This window comes from Patiria miniata, unplaced genomic scaffold, assembly GCF_015706575.1.
Source record: "Patiria miniata isolate m_02_andy unplaced genomic scaffold, ASM1570657v1 HiC_scaffold_9, whole genome shotgun sequence".
NCBI lineage: Eukaryota > Metazoa > Echinodermata > Asteroidea > Valvatida > Asterinidae > Patiria > Patiria miniata.
In genome coordinates, this window is record NW_024037076.1 from 22491603 (window position 1) to 22509100 (window position 17498).

Sequence of the window (17498 nt, forward strand, 5' to 3'; positions counted from 1 at the left end):
GCATCATTCTGTTGCCGGCAGTGGTAGAGTAGGTTGAGGTCTTTATTTCATTTAGTATGCGTGAAATCACGTGACCTTGTTTCCGGTCGAAAAAGGCCAAAACCGAAAGTGGCTTATTATTTGAAAGTGGTAATAGATATTAACTTGCTTTCAACGGTGTTAGTCTCTTGGCCGATAGTATCCTTCAAATCATCTACCAATGACGCCATGCGATCTTCGACCGCCCTCTAGCGACAGCTTGAAAATTAACAAAAATGTGTTTTGAATAGATGTCTGTGGCGAAGTTTGTCGGAATCGCCTAAATATTGGTGTATATGATGACCTTGACCCACTTAAGACGTGTGCAAAGTTTAAGGTGTATGACGTCATCAGACCGGAAGTTATAATGAAAAGACCCTTTTTCCTTAGAAAATTCCTGAAAAATCAACCATGGCAGTTTTTATATTAGTTTTTACTTTAATTGTCTATTTAAGGGTAAGTCTTAAACATTTCAAAGCTGCGAGGCAATAAGCAAACTCGGACATGCCCTGCGCACGCTTAAAACTTCAGTTTGACAGTACCTCTGCTTTAAAACATGCACAGGACGTCCACAATGTACCGGTACATGTACATCACCAACAAACTCATCGACATCCCAGACAACCACCTTATCCCGGTCAACTCATCTACCAGAGGCAACAGCCAGAAATTCCTCATCCCACCCGCCCGTACAACCTTACTGAAGGGCTCCTTCTTCCCAGACACCATTCACCTGTGGAACTCACTGCCCCAGCAAGTTGTTGAGTCACCAACCCTGGATGTCTTCAAGACCAAAGTGAACGGTGTCACCCTCAGATAACCGATCTGTCCAAAAATAGCTGTGTTTTTTACTTGCACATATTTGTCTTTTTATGCCTCGAGTTATGTCTGCACCTGCTTGTCTGCACTTCAACCAATGTGCGAGTATACTCCAGCGGAGGTTTCTGCACAGTATAGGAAGATGATGAGATGATGACATGCACGTACGTTGTACATATCGTATGTCAGTCAGCCCGCGCACAGCGCACGTGTTGCTGAGGTCAATTCCTGTCCACAGTGACCGTTTTAGCCGATTTCCAGCTAACTTTGACAGATTTTATGTTCATGCATAGTCAGGGACGTATTATTGATAACAACAAATCATAATGCGGAAAAGCCCTATCTTCTGTTGCAAACAGACATAGATCTCTACTTATATGTCTATGGGTCCAACAGATAATCCATATTGGGAACAGCTCTGTGGTTGTTCACAACCACAATTTCTAGTTTTTGGCTTTTTCACAATTTTGCGAAAAAGCCTTTGTTTTTGTTCTCATTTTTGGCTTTTTCGCAATTTTGCGAAAAAGCCCTTGTTTTTGTTCTGGTTTTTTTTTGTTTCTTTCTTCTTCTTCTTCTTCTTCTTTTTGTTCCACTTAAAATGACATTGACTTTGTGCACGTCTTTTCTGGCCCCCACTTTTGGCATTAATCTTTATCATACATCATTCAAAGTTAGCATAGTCCCTATAGCAAAGATGTGTCCCGAACATTGACGTCATGGTGACGTCATCGACTAGACTTTGTACACTGAAATTTAAAAAACATTGTCGATTTCAAAGGGCATTTTTGACTCTTTGCCAGTAATTCATTTACACCAATCTTTGTCCAAGCAAAGACTCTAATTTAAACAACATTGTGTAATGATGACGTCATGATGACGTCATCCGGTGTTTATTTATTGGCAATTAAATTTTGACACTTTTAATATTCAAAAATGCATAAGAAATCAACCGTACGCATCCGCAGCATTCTGTTGCCGGCAAGTGGTAGAATAGGTTAAGGTCTTTATTTCATTCAGTGTGCGTGAAATCACGTGACCCTTGCTTCCGGTCGAAAAAGGCCAAAACCGGAAGTGGCTTATCATTTGAAAGTGGTAATAGATATGAACTTGCTTTCAACGGTGTTAGTCTCTTGGCCGATAGTATCCTTCAAATCATCTACCAATGACGTCATGCGATCTTCGAGCGCCCTCTAGCGACAGGTTGAAAATTAGCAAAAATGTGTTTTGAATAGATGTCTGTGGCGAAGTTTGTCAGAATCGCCTAAATATTGGTGTATGTTATGACCTTGACCCCCTTAAGACGTGTGCGAAGTTTTAGGCGTATGACGTTATCAGACCGGAAGTTATAACGAAAAGACCCTTTTTCCTTTGAAAATTCCTGAAAAATCAACCATGGCAGTTTTCATATTTGTTTTTACTTTAATTGTCAATTTAAGGGTAGGTCTAAAACATTTTAAAGCTTCGAGGCAATAAGCGAACTCGAACATGGCCTGCGCACGCTTAAAACTTCAGGTTGACAATATACCTCTGCTTTAAAACATGCGCAGGACGTCCACAATGTACATGTACATGCACGTACGTTGTACATACACACATACATCGTATGTCAGTCAGCCCTCAGCGCTAGCGCACGTGTTGCTGAGGTCAAATCCTGACCACAGTGACCGTTTTAGCCGATTTTCAGCTAACTTTGACAAAACATGCACAGGACGTCCACAATGTACATGTACATGCATGTACGTTGTACATACGCAAAGACATCGTATGTCAGTTAGCCCGCAGGGCACGTGTTGCTGAGGTCAAATCCTGACCATAGTGACCGTTTTAGCCGATTTTCGGCTAACTTTGACAGACTTTATGTTCATGCATGTGCATAGACAGGGATGTATTATAGCACTTTTGGCATTAATCTTTGTCAGACATCATTGAAAATTGGCATAAGCATAGTCCCTATAGCCAAGATGTGTCCCGAAGAGTGACGTCATGGTGACGTCATCAAGTGATTTATTATGGATTTATGAATAATTAATTTTTCTCATAGACTTTGTACACAGCTTTCTCCACAAGTCTTTCCCTATACAACACTGATATATATCTTACTGAGTAGTTCTGAACTTCGGCTGAGAATTACTATGAGAAGGAAAAAGAAATCGTATTTTTTTACGCCTGTCATTTGATTGAAAATATTCCCAAGAGTTAGAATAGCAAGTAATATTTCATAAAAATGTTTCAGTTGAAAGGAAAATCACGCATTCAAAGGTGCAGTTTTTCTGCTGTTGGATTTTTAACCTATTGACTTTGTACACGTTTTCAAGCCACCATTTTCATAACTTGGCGATCTGGAATCGTCATCAAAGTTACAGCCAAGAAAGACCCTCATACAAAAATTATGCCAAGACTATGACATCATGATGACGTCATCATCAAGTGATTTATTATGGATTCATGAATATTTAATTTTTCTCATAGACTTTGTAAACAGGTTTCTCCACAAGTCTTTTCCTATACGACACTGATATATCTTACTGAGTAGTTCTGAACTTCGGCCGAGAATTACTATGAGAAGGAAAAAGAAATCATGTTTTTTTTTACGTTTGCCATTCGATTGAAAATATTCCCAAGAGTCAGAATATCAAGTAATATTTTATAAAAATGTTTCAGTTTAAAGGCAAATCACGTATTTAAAGGTGCAGTTTTTCTGCTGTTGGATTTTTAACCCATTGACTTTGTACACGTTTTCAAGCCACCATTTTTATAACTTGGCGATCTGGAATCGTCATCAAAGTTACAGCCAAGGAAGACCCTCATACAAAAATTATACCAAGACTATGACGTCACGATGACGTCATCACCTAATTTTTGTATTGATTTTTGAAAATTTACGTACATATTGTGAAGTCTTATATCTACAGAAATGTAAGTCCGATTGGGTTGAAACTTGGTATGTGGCTATACCAGGATGTGTTATAGATTAAAAATGAGGTGACGTCATGATGACGTCATCCTGAGATTGTATATGAATATTATTTTTTTGTTTGGACCTTTTAGCCATATCTCCTGAACGCAACATGCAAAATGCAAAATTCTTTTTTGCATTTGGTCTGTTATGTAATAGCTATTCGCACAAAACTTGAAAAATGTGTGACGTCATCATGACGTCATCAAAATGTGATTTTTCAAAACTCATATAAGGAAAGGTCCAATTGTCATGAAACTTGGTGGGTAGGTAGTTAATCATACTAGTATGCAAAGTTCGAAATGATGTCACGATGACGTCATCAAAAATTTATAAATATTTGTCGATTTTTAAAGTGCGTTTTCGACTTTTTGCCAGTAATTTATTTAGATCACTCTTTGTCCAAGCAAAGACCTTGTACACACGCACATACATCGTATTGCCGAGGTCAAATCCTGTCCACAGTGACCGTTTTAACCGATTTTTCGGCTAACTTGGACAGATTTTATGTTCATGCATATTCAGGGCATATTATTGATTACAAAAAATCATAATGCAGAAAAGCCCTATGTTCTGTTGCAAACAGACATACACCTCTAGTTTTTTTTCTCCTTTTTCAGACTTTTTCTCCATAGGTTTTGTTCATGTTTCTTCCACCAGTCCACTAAATCACTTTTTAAAATCCGATCAATTTCAGACTTGGTACAAACTTAGACCACCACCCACAGATGGTCCTAGAAGAAATTGGTGACCGTGACGTCATCAGGTGTTGGGTTACGTCACATTAAAGATGCATTTTTCCCTGTATGTTTTGTACACGTTTCAAAACACTCCACTTTGGCCTCTTCGTAAATCCGATCGACCTCAGACTTGATACATTCTTAAACCATCACCCACAGATGGCCCTAGAAGAAATTCGTGACTGTGACATCCTCAGGTGTCAGGATATGTCACATTAAAGTTGCATTTTCCCCATAGGGTTAGTACACGTTTTAAAACACTCTACTTTGGCACTTTCGTAAATTCCATGGACTTTAGACTTGGCACACACTTAGACCATCACCCACAGATGGTCCTAGAAGAAATGTGTGATCGTGACGTCATCAGGTGTTGGGTTACGTCACATTAAAGATGCATTTTCCCCATATGTTTTGTACACGTTTTAAAACACTCCACTTTGGCCTCTTCGTAAATCCGATCGACGTTAGACTTGGTACACACTTAGACTACCACCCACAGATGGTCCTAGAAGAAATTTGTGATCGTGACATCATCAGGTGTAAGGTTACTTCACATTTAAGATGCATTTTCCCATAGCTTTTGTACACGTTTTTCTTCAAACCATGTACTTTGGCACTGTATGTCTGATTGACTTTTCACTTGGCAGATGACATTCGAAGTGACTTCATCAAGTGTTCATCACGTGCACAGAGTATTTCAAATATCCGAAACAGCTTGTGTTTGTCCACAAACACATTTCTAGTTAGTATTTTGGTTTTTTTTGGCATTTCTTTCACAAATGATTCGCTCTGTTACTGTCATCGATGTTGACCCAACAATTCCAATGATATTCACATAATGAATGCTTTAAAGGGAATGTACAACATTTGCTTTTGCTGCAAGTTTCAGAAATAAATGGATTTGGAGGATTAGTATGTTATAGCAGATATTGTTAAACTGACTTGTTTCGTGTTTTGGGCTTGTAGATGCTTGAAAAAACAAGAAACCAATCATGTTCTCGTAGTCTGGTTCCCAGACCCCACTTAAGATGAACGGAGCAATTTATACACTTCGGGGAATCGTAAGGTCAGAGAATCAGTCTAGCAGGCTTGTACCCCTTCACAGGTGTGTAATCAATTTCAAAGAAAATGCGGAATAACTGAATATGCACATTTAGGACAAGTTTTTGAAAAAAAGCCAGTTTTCTCCTGACCAGTGTTGGAGAAATACAATTTTTCTTGTAAATGTCAGCACACCAGGAGCCACGATTTTACAGGATGCTTTAGACTGTCATTCCCTAACAATCAAGTAAGGTATTTCGTGATAATTTGATTGTTTGTTTTTTGATGTTTGCAAATGTTGTATTTAGCTGTTCCCAAATTGAATTAGGAACAGCTTTTGTTTTCGTTAAAGTTTTTAGCTGTTCCCAATTTCAATTGGGAACAGCTTTTGTTTTCGCTAAAGTTTTTTTTTTTTTCCTTTTTTAGCTGTTTCGGTGTACACACCGAAACAGCTCTTGTTTTTGTTATTTTTAGTTTTTCTCTTTTTTTTCAACTTTTGTTCTCATAGGATAACACGTGTTTTCGTTCTACAAGTCACTTTTGGCTTTTTTTCAAATCCGATCTTCAAACCTGGCACACAGTTAGACCACCATCTGAAGATGTGCGGCAAATCATGACGTCATCATGACGTCATCACGTGTCACGTGACGTCATCCTACAAGAGCATACTTTAAGGCTCTATATCTACAGAACCGGAAGTCCGATTTGGTTCAAACTTGGTATGCAAGTATTCCGGGACGTGTTATAGACGAAAATTGTAGTGACGTCATGATGATGTCATCATGTGATTTTATATAAATTATTCAATTTTTGGACCTTTTACTCATATCTCATAAACGGAATGTGATAAATTTGAAATTCTTTTTGTAACAGGTTTGTTAGGTCATAGATAGATGCACAAAATTTCGTAAAATGTGTGACGTCATCATGACGTCATCAAAAACGTGATTTTTTGATTCACATATAAGGGTATGTTCGATCGTTATGAAACTTGGTGGGTAGGTAGGTATGGATAACAGCATTCAAAATCTGAAGTGACGTCATCATGACGTCATCATCTGATTTTTTATGAATTTTTCAAAGTTTAATATTTTCTTCAAATTTTTCAAAAATTATTATAAAATACGGTCCGATCGACTTCAAACCTGGCACACACTTATACAACCATCTGAAGATGTATGCCGAATAGTGACATCATCATGACGTCATCACGTGTCACATGACGTCATCCTAAATGTGCATACTTTAAGATCCTATATCTACAGAACCGGAGGTCCAATTGGGTTCAAACTTGGTATGCAAGTATTCTGGGACGTGTTATAGACAAAATTGCAGTGACGTCATGATGACGTCATCATGTGATTTTATATAAATTATGCAATTTTTGGACCTTTTACTCAAATCTCATCAATGAAACATGGTATATTCAAAATTCTTTTTGTAACATGTTTGTCAGGTGAAAGATAGATGCACAAAATTTCATAAAATGTGTGACGTCATCATTACATCATCAAAAATGTGATTTTGTGATTCACATATAAGGGTATGTCCGATCGTTATGAAACTTGGTGGGTAGGTAGGTATAGAAAAAAGCATTCAAAAGCTGAAGTGACGTCATCATGAAGTCATCGTCTGATTTTTTATGAATTTTTCAAATTTTAATATTTTTTTTCAAATTTTTCAAAAATTATATAAAATACGGTCCGATCGACCTCAGAGAACCTGATGTTCAATGTCGTTATGCAGATATTCCAGGGAGTGTTATAGACAAAAATTGCAGTGACGTCACGATTACGTCATCATGTGATTTTATATGAATTATTCAATTTTTGGACCTTTTACTCATATCTCATCAATGGAACGTGGTTAATTCGAAATTCTTTTTTGCAAAAGGTTTGTTAGGTCGTAGATCTCTACAGAAAATTTCAAAAAATGTGTGCCGTCATCATGACGTCATGAAAAATGTTGGTTTTTTTTACATAGGATCGACACTTTTTGTATAGCATATGCATGTACATGTTCATTCGACCTGGATGAAACTCCTTTACGGCAGTCATTAATAAAACGGTCGAAAAGGAGTTTCAGCTCAGTGTTTGTCCACAAAACGATGACATGATGATGTCATCGTGTGATTTTATATAAATTATTCAATTTTTGGACCTTTTACTCATATCTCATAAACGGAATGTGATAAATTTGAAATTCTTTTTGTAACAGGTTTGTTAGGTCATAGATAGATGCACAAAATTTCGTAAAATGTGTAACGTCATCATGACGTCATCAAAAACGCGATTTTTAGATTTACATATAAGGGTATGTCCGATCATTATGAAACTTGGTAGGTAGGTAGGTATTTATATAAGCATTAAAATTCTGGAAGTGACGTCATCATGACATCATCATTTGATTTTTTTATTAATTTTTTTAATTTTAATATTTTCTTCCAAGTACCCAAACTTACATAAAAAAACAATCTGATCGACTTTAAACCTGGCACACACTTAGACCACCATCTGAAGATTCAGGCCGAATAGTGACGTCATCATAACGTCATCACGTGTCACGTGACCTCATCCTAAAAGTGCATAATTTAAGGTAGCCTTGGTCAATGCTCTCTTCATTATTCGTCCCGTTCGAGGTCAATCTTTGGCATATATCCTCACGCGCTATGCACATGCATGTAAAAATACAGCGCGAACAGCGACCTCACACGGCCACTATTTTTATAGGCAAATCAGTTGGGGACGATGGAGAGCCTTGGTTCAATCGTCCGTGTGAGGTTTTGGGGGTTGTGCTCATTATGTTAATAGCCTTAGCTGACCTTAAATGTCGTTTTCTTATTGGTCGATCGTTGCGTGGAAAATTGCATAGTGAAACGTGGCACCGTACATAATCCATACACGTACATGTTGTGTGTCTCTGCACACGGCACCAATGCACAAAAACTGTGGTTCCTGTCACGTCCGCAAAAGGCGAATAGCTGCAAATAATTTAATGACGTCCGGATTTACCAAGGTGTGATTGGACACTCCACATATTAGCCCCGCCTACACTTATCTGTATTCGCATACGAGGTCGTGCGCTAGAAATCCAGCGCAAAATAAAGAAAAACATAAGCTTTTGCCAATGATTGAACCAAGGCTCTCGATCGTCCCCACTGATTTGCATAAAAAAATAGTGGCCGCATGAGGTCGCTGTTCGCGTTGTATTTTTATGCCGACGATTGACCGCGTACAGGACGAATAACGACGAGAGCATTGACCAAGGCTAAATTTAAGGCCATATATTTAGAGCCGGAAATCCAATTGGGTTCAAACTTGGTATGCAAGTATTCCGGGACGTGTTATAGACAAAAATTGCAGTGACGTCACGATGACGTCATCATGTAATTTTATATAAATTATTCAATTTTTGGACCTTTTACTCATATCTCATCAACGGAACGTGGTAAATTCAAAAAGGTTTGTTAAGTGAAAGATAGATGCAAAAAAATCGTAAAATGTGAGACGTCATCATGATGTCATCAAAAACGTGATTTTTTGATTCACATATAAGGGTATGTCCAATCATTATGAAACTTGGTGGGTAGGTAGGTAAAGATAAAAGCATTCAAAATCTGAAGTTTTGCATCATGACGTCATCATCTGATTTTTTATGATTTTTTCAAATTTTGATATTTTCTTCAAATTTTGCCGATCGACTTCCAACCTGGCACACACTTATAGGACCACCATCTGAAGATTAAGGCCTAATCATGACGTCATCATGATGTCATCATGACGTCATCACGTGTCACATGACGTCATTCTAAACCTGCATAGTTTAAGTCCCTATATCTAGAGAATCGGAGGTCCGATTGGGTTCAAACTTGGTATGCAGGTATTCCGGGAAGTGTTGTAGACCAAATTGCAGTGACGTTACGATGACGTCATCATGTGATTTTATATGAATTATTCAATTTTTGGACCTTTTACTCGTATCTCATCAACGGAACGTGGTTTATTCGAAATTCTTTTTGCAAAAGGTTTGTTAGGTCGTAGATTGATACAGAAAATTTTTAAAAATGTGTGACGTCACCATGACGTCATGAAAAATGCTTTTTTTCTTACATCGGATGGAAATGTATAGAATCATGTATAGAATACTCATGTACATGTTTTATTCCACTTGGATGAAACTCCTTTACGGCAGTTATTAATAAAACGGTCGAAACAGCTCAGTGTTTGTCCACAAACACATTTCTAGTTGCTTTTCCGCTTTAAAGCGGAAAAGCATTGTTTTTGTTCTGAATTTTTTTTGGCTTTTCCGCATTGTTGCGGAAAAGTCTTTCTTTTTGTTCTGATTTTTTTTCTTTCTTCTTCTTCTTCTTCTTCTTCTTCTTCTTCCTCTTCTTCTTTTTTTCCCAAAACCCCATAGACTTTGTACACGTTTATTCTACACGCCACTTTTGGCATTAATGTTTGTCATACATCATTCACAGTTAGCATAAGCATAGCCCCTATAGCAAAGATGTGTCCCGAAGATTGACGTCATGGTGACGTCATCGACTAATTTATTATAGATTTTTGAATATTTAATTTTTCCCATAGACTTTGTACACAGAAATTAAAAAAATAATTGTCGATTTTCAAAGGGCATTTTTGACTCTTTGCCAGTAATTCATTAACACCAATCTTTGTCCAAGCAAAGACCCTAATTCAAACAACAGTGTGGAATGATGACGTCATGATGACGTCATCCTGTGTTTATTTATAGGCAATTAAATTGTGACACTTTTAATATTTAAAAATGCATAAGAAATCAACCGTACGCGTCCGCAGCATTCTGTTGCCGGCAAGTGGTAGAGCAGGTTAAGGTCTTCATTTCATTCAGTGTGCGTGCAATAGCGTGACCCTTGCTTCCGGTCGAAAAAGGCCCAAACCGGAAGTGGCTTATTATTTGAAAGTGGTAATAGATATGAACTTGCTTTTAACAGTGTTAGTCTCTTGGCCGATAGAATTCTTCAAATCATCTACCGATGACGTCATGCAATCTTCGAGCGCCCTCTACCGACAGGTTGAAAATTAGCAAAAATGTATTTTCAATAGATGTCTGTGGCGAAGTTTGTCGGAATCGCCTAAATATTGGTGTATATAATGACCTTGACCTACTTAAGACGTGTGGGAAGTTTTAGGCAAATGACGTCATCAGACCAGAAGTTATAATAAAAAGACCCTTTTTCATTTGAAAATTCCTGAAAAATCAACCATGGCAGTTTTTATATTTGTTTTTACTTTAATTGTCGATTGAAGGGTAGGTCTAAAACATTTCAAAGTTTCGAGGTGATAAGCGAACTCGAACATACCCTGCGCACGCATAAAACTTCACGTTGACAATACCTCTGCTTCAAAAGATGCACAGGACAGGACGTCCACAATGTACATGTACATGTACATGCACGTACGTTGTACATAGGCACATACATCGTATGTCAGTCAGCCTGCAGCGCACGTGTTGCTGAGGTCAAATCCTGTCCACAGTGACCGTTTTAGCCGATTTTCGGCTAACTTTGACAGATTTTCTGAACTTCGGCTGAGAATTACTATGAGAAGGAAAAAGAAATCGTATTTTTTTACGCCTGTCATTTGATTGACAATATTCCCAAGAGTTAGAATAGCAAGTAATATTTTATAAGAATGTTTCAGTTTAAAGGAAAATCACTAATTTAAAGGTGCAGTTTTTCTGCTGTGGGATTTTTAACCTATTAACGTTTTCAAGCCACCATTTTCATAACTTGGCGATCTGGAATCGTCATCAAAGTTACAGCCAAGAAAGACCCTCATACAAAAATTATGCCAAGACTAAGACATCATGATGACGTCATCATCAAATGATTTATTATGGATTCATGAATAATTAATTTTTCTCATAGACTTTGTACACAGCTTTCTCCACAAGTCTTTCCCTATACAACACTGATATATCTTACTGAGTAGTTCTGAACTTCGGCTGAGAATTACTATGAGAAGGAAAAAGAAATCGTATTTTTTTTTTGCCTGTCATTGATTGAAAATATTCCCAAGAGTCAGAATATCAAGTAATATTTGATAAAAAAGTTTCAGTTTAAAGGCAAATCACGTATATAAAGGTGCAGTTTTTCTGCTGTTGGATTTTTAACCCATTGACTTTTATGTGTACACGTTTTCAAGCCACCATTTTTATAACTTGGCGATCTGGAATCGTCATCAAAGTTACAGCCAAGGAAGACCCTCATACAAAAATTCTGCCTAGACTATGACGTCACGATGACGTCATCACCTAATTTTTTTATTGATTTTTGAAAATTTACGTACATATTGTGAAGTCTTATATCTACAGAAATGTAAGTCCGATTGGGTTGAAACTTGGTATGTGGCTATACCAGGATGTGTTATAGATTAAAAATGAGGTGACGTCATGATGTCGTCATCCTGAGATTTTATATGAATATTTATTTGTTTGGACCTTTTAGCCATATCTCCCGAACGCAACATGCAAAATGCAAAATTCTTTTGACAGATTTTATGTTCATGAATATTCAGGGCATATTATTGATTAAAAAAAATCATAATGCGGAAAAGCCCTATGTTCTGTTGCAAACAGACATTGAGCTCTAGTTTTTTTTTCCTCTTGTTCCTACCCCAAATCCCATAGACTTTGTACACGTTTATTCACTGCGGCATTTTGGACCTAAAACAAACTCGTATTCTAATGAAACTTGTCCCATGTAAAGACCCCTTAGTGACATTGTGTCCCAAAGAGTGACATCATGATGACGTCATCATGGGTCATGTGACGTCATCTTAAATGTGCAAACTTTAAGACCCTATATCTAGAGAACCGTAAGTTCGATTGGGTTGAAACTCGGTATGTAGGTTGACCGGGATGTGTTATAGATGAAAATTGAGGTGACGTCATCGTGTGATTTTATATAGATTTTTTAAGTTTTGGACCTTTAAGACATATCTCACGAACCCAATATGTTAAATTAAAAAAAAAATTGTATTAGGCTTGTTAGGCAAAAGGTATCTGTACAAAATTTGGAAAAATGTGTGACATCATGATGACGTCATCAAAAATGCGCTTTTTTGAAACACATATAAGGGAATGTTCGATCATGATGACGTCATCAAAAATGCGCTTTTTTGAAACACATATAAGGGAATGTTCGATCGTCATGAAACTTGGTGGGTGGGTAGATAATAACACTAGTACACAAAATTTTGAATGACGTCATGATGACGTCATCGGTAGATTTTTTACGATTTTTTAATATTGCCAATTTTATTCTGCCTACAAAATTTTACACTTTTATTAATGCAGTTTTTTTCAAACTTGGTACAAAATAAAACCACAATAAAATAATGAGCACTGCCAAGTATTGTTATGATGACGTCATCATTAGACATGTGACGTCATCGTTAACTTGTATATTTAACGCCCCTATATCTCATGAACAGTACGTCAGATTGGGTTGAAACTTGGTATGGGGGTAGGCCGGGATGTGTTACAAATAAATGTTGAGGTGACATCATCATTACGTCACAGTGTGATTTTATATAGATTTTTTGAGGTTTTGGACCTTGAAGCCATTTCTCACGAACCCAATATGTTAAATTCAAAATTCTTTTTGTATTAGGTTAGTTTCTCCAAATTGGTATATGAACAAAAATTTGGAGAAATGTCTGACGTCATGATGACATCATAAAAAAGACGCTTTTTTGAAACACATATAAGAGAATGTCAGATCGTCATGACACTTGGTGGGTGGGTAGATAATAACACTAGTACACAAAATCTTGAATGACGTCATGATGACGTCATCGGTAGATTTTTGACGATTTTTTTAATATTGCCAATTTTATTCTGCTTACAAAATTTAACACTTTTATTAATCCGATTGTTTTCAAACTTGGTTCAGACTAAAACCACAATAAAATAATGAGCACTGCCAAGTATTGTTACGATGACGTTATCATTAGACATGGTGACGTCATCGTTAACCTGTATATTTTAAGTAAGTCAGATTGGGTTGAAACTTGGTATAAATATTGAGGTGACGTCATCATGATGTCATCTTGTGATTATATATGTATATATATATATATATATTATATTTAAATTTTGAATACTTTTGCGTCTCACAAGTGCATTATTCCAAAATCAAAATTCTTTTTAAATTAGGTTTGTTAGACAAACGGTAAATGCACACAGTTTTGCACAGAAAAACATGACCTCAATTTAAAATCATGATGTCATCTTGTGATTAAAATCATGTCATCTTGTGATTATATATATATATAAATATATTATATTTAAATTTTGAATACTTTTGCCGTATCTCACAAGTGCATTATTCCAAAATCCAAATTCTTTTTAAATTAGGTTTGTTAGACAAAAGGTAAATGCACACAGTTTTGCACAGAAAAACATGACCTCAATTTAAAAAAAACATAATGCAGAAAAGCCCTATGTTCTGTTGGAAACAGACATAGACCTCTAGTTTATTTTTTTGTTCTTTTTCCACTTTTCCCATAGGTTTTGTACATGTTTTTATTCTTCAAGTCACTTTGGGAATTATTTTAAATCCGATTAACTTTAAACTTAGCATAGTCATTAACCATCATCTGAAGATGTATGCCCAAACTTTTTGTCATCGTGACGTCATCGGAGGTTACGTGAAATCGATTTGAATGTTCATTTTTTACAGTCTTATAATATTGAACTATTGGACCGATTGGTCTCAAACTCAGTATGTATATAGTCAGGGAAGTGTTATAGATCAAAATTGATATGTTAAGGTCACGTGACCTTCACTTCCGGTTTGACCGGAAGTGGTAATTTTTATACCCTATATCATATCTCATGAATTATTAATCTCTGATTGGGTTGAAACTTCACAATAATACAAAGCTATATTGACAAATAATTATATTGCATTGTTATTACTGTGCAATTAATTGTTTTTATGTTATGATGTCATGAATATTTAATGAGGCAACCTTTACAGTCTTATAACTATAGAACTATTTGACCAATTGATCTCAAACCTGGTAGGTATATAGACAGGGAAGTGTTCTAGATGAAAATGTGTAAGTCAAGGTCATGTGACCCCTACTTCCGGTGTTACCAGAAGTGCTATTTTTAGACCTTAATAAGCATATCTAATGAATTATAAATTTGATTGGGTCGACACCTTATATTAGTATTAAGCAACATTAAAGGATAAATATGTTGCATTATTATTAATGGGCAGTTTAATGTTTTCATGTTATGACGTCATGAATATTTAATGAGGCAATCTTTATAATTCTTTAACTTTAAAACTGTTTGACAGATTGATCTCCAACTTGGCAAATATCTAGACAGGGAAGTGTTATAAATAAAAATGTGTATGTGACCCCTACTTCTGGTGTTACCGGAAGTGTTAATTTAGACCCTATTTAGCATATCTAATGAATTATAAATCTCATGGGGTTGACACCTTATAATAGCATTAAGCAACATTAAAGGTTATATATTATGCATTACTATTATTGGGCAGTTTATTTTTTTCAGGTTTTGACGTCATGAATATTAAATGAGGCAATCTTCATACATGTAGACTTATAACTATAAAACTATTTAACTGATTGATCTCAAACTTAGTAGGTTTATAGACAGGGAAGCGTTATAAATGAAAATGTGTATGTCAAGGTCATCTGACCCTTACTTCCGGTTGTACCGGAAGTGCAATTTAAAAGTAATAATGTCAATTTTATTAATTTCATTTTTTTTATCTCATTATATCATTTTGTTTACGGTCCAATAGAGAATCAAAACTGGGAACAGCTCCGTGCTTGTTCACAGCCACAACCTCTAGTTTCCCTTTAATAGCTATTTCACTAATATCAAGACCAACAAATCTAGAAAATTGTCTGGAGTTGATACTATCGACAGTCAACTTTTCATGGCAGTGCAGCATCAAAATCAATAAATATTTCTTGAAAAGTATTGTGGCTGATTTATTGTGGCTGATTTTCTAGTAAATGTTTTCGGAAAGTTCTTTGTGTATAACTGCAGGAAAAGTCACAGACCAAATATATTTGGCCATCTCATGTCATCACCTTAAAGCCAGTTTGTACAACATGCTGATGAAATGCTTTGAGGTACCAGTGGATTTCTCACACTGCGCATGCACAACATGTCCATGGGCGTCGCGAGGGGGGGCACTTGCCCCCCCCCCCCCCCCCCGGAAAAGCAAAACAAAAACAAACCAAAAAGGAAGAAAAAAGGAAGAAAAAAAAAAGAAAAAGAGGCACGAAGACAAAGTGGTGTAAATTTAATGAGTTGGGGGGGGGGGCAAAATGTCCCTGCCCCCCTCTTAAACTGATAAATCGAGAATGTGTTGAGAAATACAAGCATTTTTGGTAACAAAAAATTGTTGCCCCCTCTAGAAAAAATCCTGGCGACGCCCATGAACATGTCTGCTCGCAAATTTACCAAGTGACTACATCTGCAGGACGTTATAAGCATTTAGAAGTGATGTTTCTCTATATGAAAATGTGGTTCCACCTTAAGCTAAATCTTCATCAGTTTGATCCTGTACAGAATATTCAAAGTGTGAAATCAGCCAGCTCACAGTCATCAGAGAGTGGAATTCAAGTGACATCTGATCAACATTCAAGTGATTCAAGCTTTTGTGAAGTGCAGCAAAGTATACAAGGGTAAGACACAGATTAGCTATGTTAATTTTTTTCAGCAAAAGATACTGTCTCTTGAGTCATCATGTTCAAATTCCAAAAACTGGTTAACTTGGTTTGCTCATGGTACATCATTGATCCAAGAATGACCAGCACATTATCGCATCACCTCAAATTTTAAATAAGATTATGTTGTCACTATACTCATTAAGTTTGAGCATGATACGAGTTGTACACCATAGTTCTCTGGATAGATGTAGTGTACCTTGATGTCATGTGACCTGAAGCTAGCCATCAGACTCAAGTTTGTCTCAATTAAGTCCTAGTTTTGGCAAAAGTGTAAAACACAAGAGTCACCTTTCATCATGCTAATATTTTCACAATTTCCTAAATTCCACGATAAGCACAAACTTATCAGCTTATAACCACAGCTGGTCATGTTGCAGGTACAGGTCGGGTCACAGGTGAGATAATGTTCTGATAACTAGTCTTATTCAAAGCTGATATTTTGCCAGTGCTATATAATATCAAATACCGTAACACAAGCATGGATATTAATTTGTAAAGATTGCTTACCTCAATTTAGGGAGAACCATTCATTGTTAATTTGCTATGAATTTGTTAATTTATACTTGCCCTTTTTTGGTAAATGTGATCAATTTATGAAACCCAGCACAATCATGATTACATTCATTTCATTTGTTCTAGAGTTCATACGGATGTGAAGAATGTAAAAAGGGTCGGCTTTGGAGCAACTATGTAAGTTTTTGTTTTGATTTCTGTCTCCATTTTTGAACATAATTAAAGGGCATTTCCAGTCTAATGCCGTGTATTAGTGTGACTTAAAAGATGAACCTCAAGGAGAGATGATGCTGTTTTGCTATATGTTCTGTAACTGAAAACATATGAATCAGATTTTTGCCAATTGCATATGACGGTTGAAGCTAAGTTTAGTGGGCAGGGCAATGTCTTGAGAGTTGATGTCACTGCCCCTGTCATATTGACCCTTCAATGGAGCAGTCTGCAGCACCTGCCATGGCTGCACAGGTACATTTTAGAGTAACAGTAACTTAGCGACATGAACTTGGCTGGGGTGGAGCAGCCCTCTCCTCGCACTGCTGACTCTCTTTTACTGCCCCTCTGATGTCTTAATTGTCTTACATACATAATTCCTGCAGACAATTACTGCACAACGCATTGTCTACCTCGGCTCCTGAGAGGTAA

General features: G+C 36.6%; 1 protein-coding gene across 1 annotated transcript in view; it reads left to right on the plus strand.

Moving 5' to 3' along the window:
* The window catches only part of LOC119720968 (serine/threonine-protein kinase Nek8-like), a 189496-nt gene extending 171998 nt beyond the window's left edge, over nt 1-17498 (plus strand). The window contains exons 25-27 of the mRNA XM_038190833.1: nt 16183-16298; nt 16983-17033; nt 17453-17498. Coding sequence (XP_038046761.1) covers nt 16183-16298; nt 16983-17033; nt 17453-17498 — 213 coding nt within the window. The remainder of the gene's footprint in view (nt 1-16182; nt 16299-16982; nt 17034-17452) is intronic.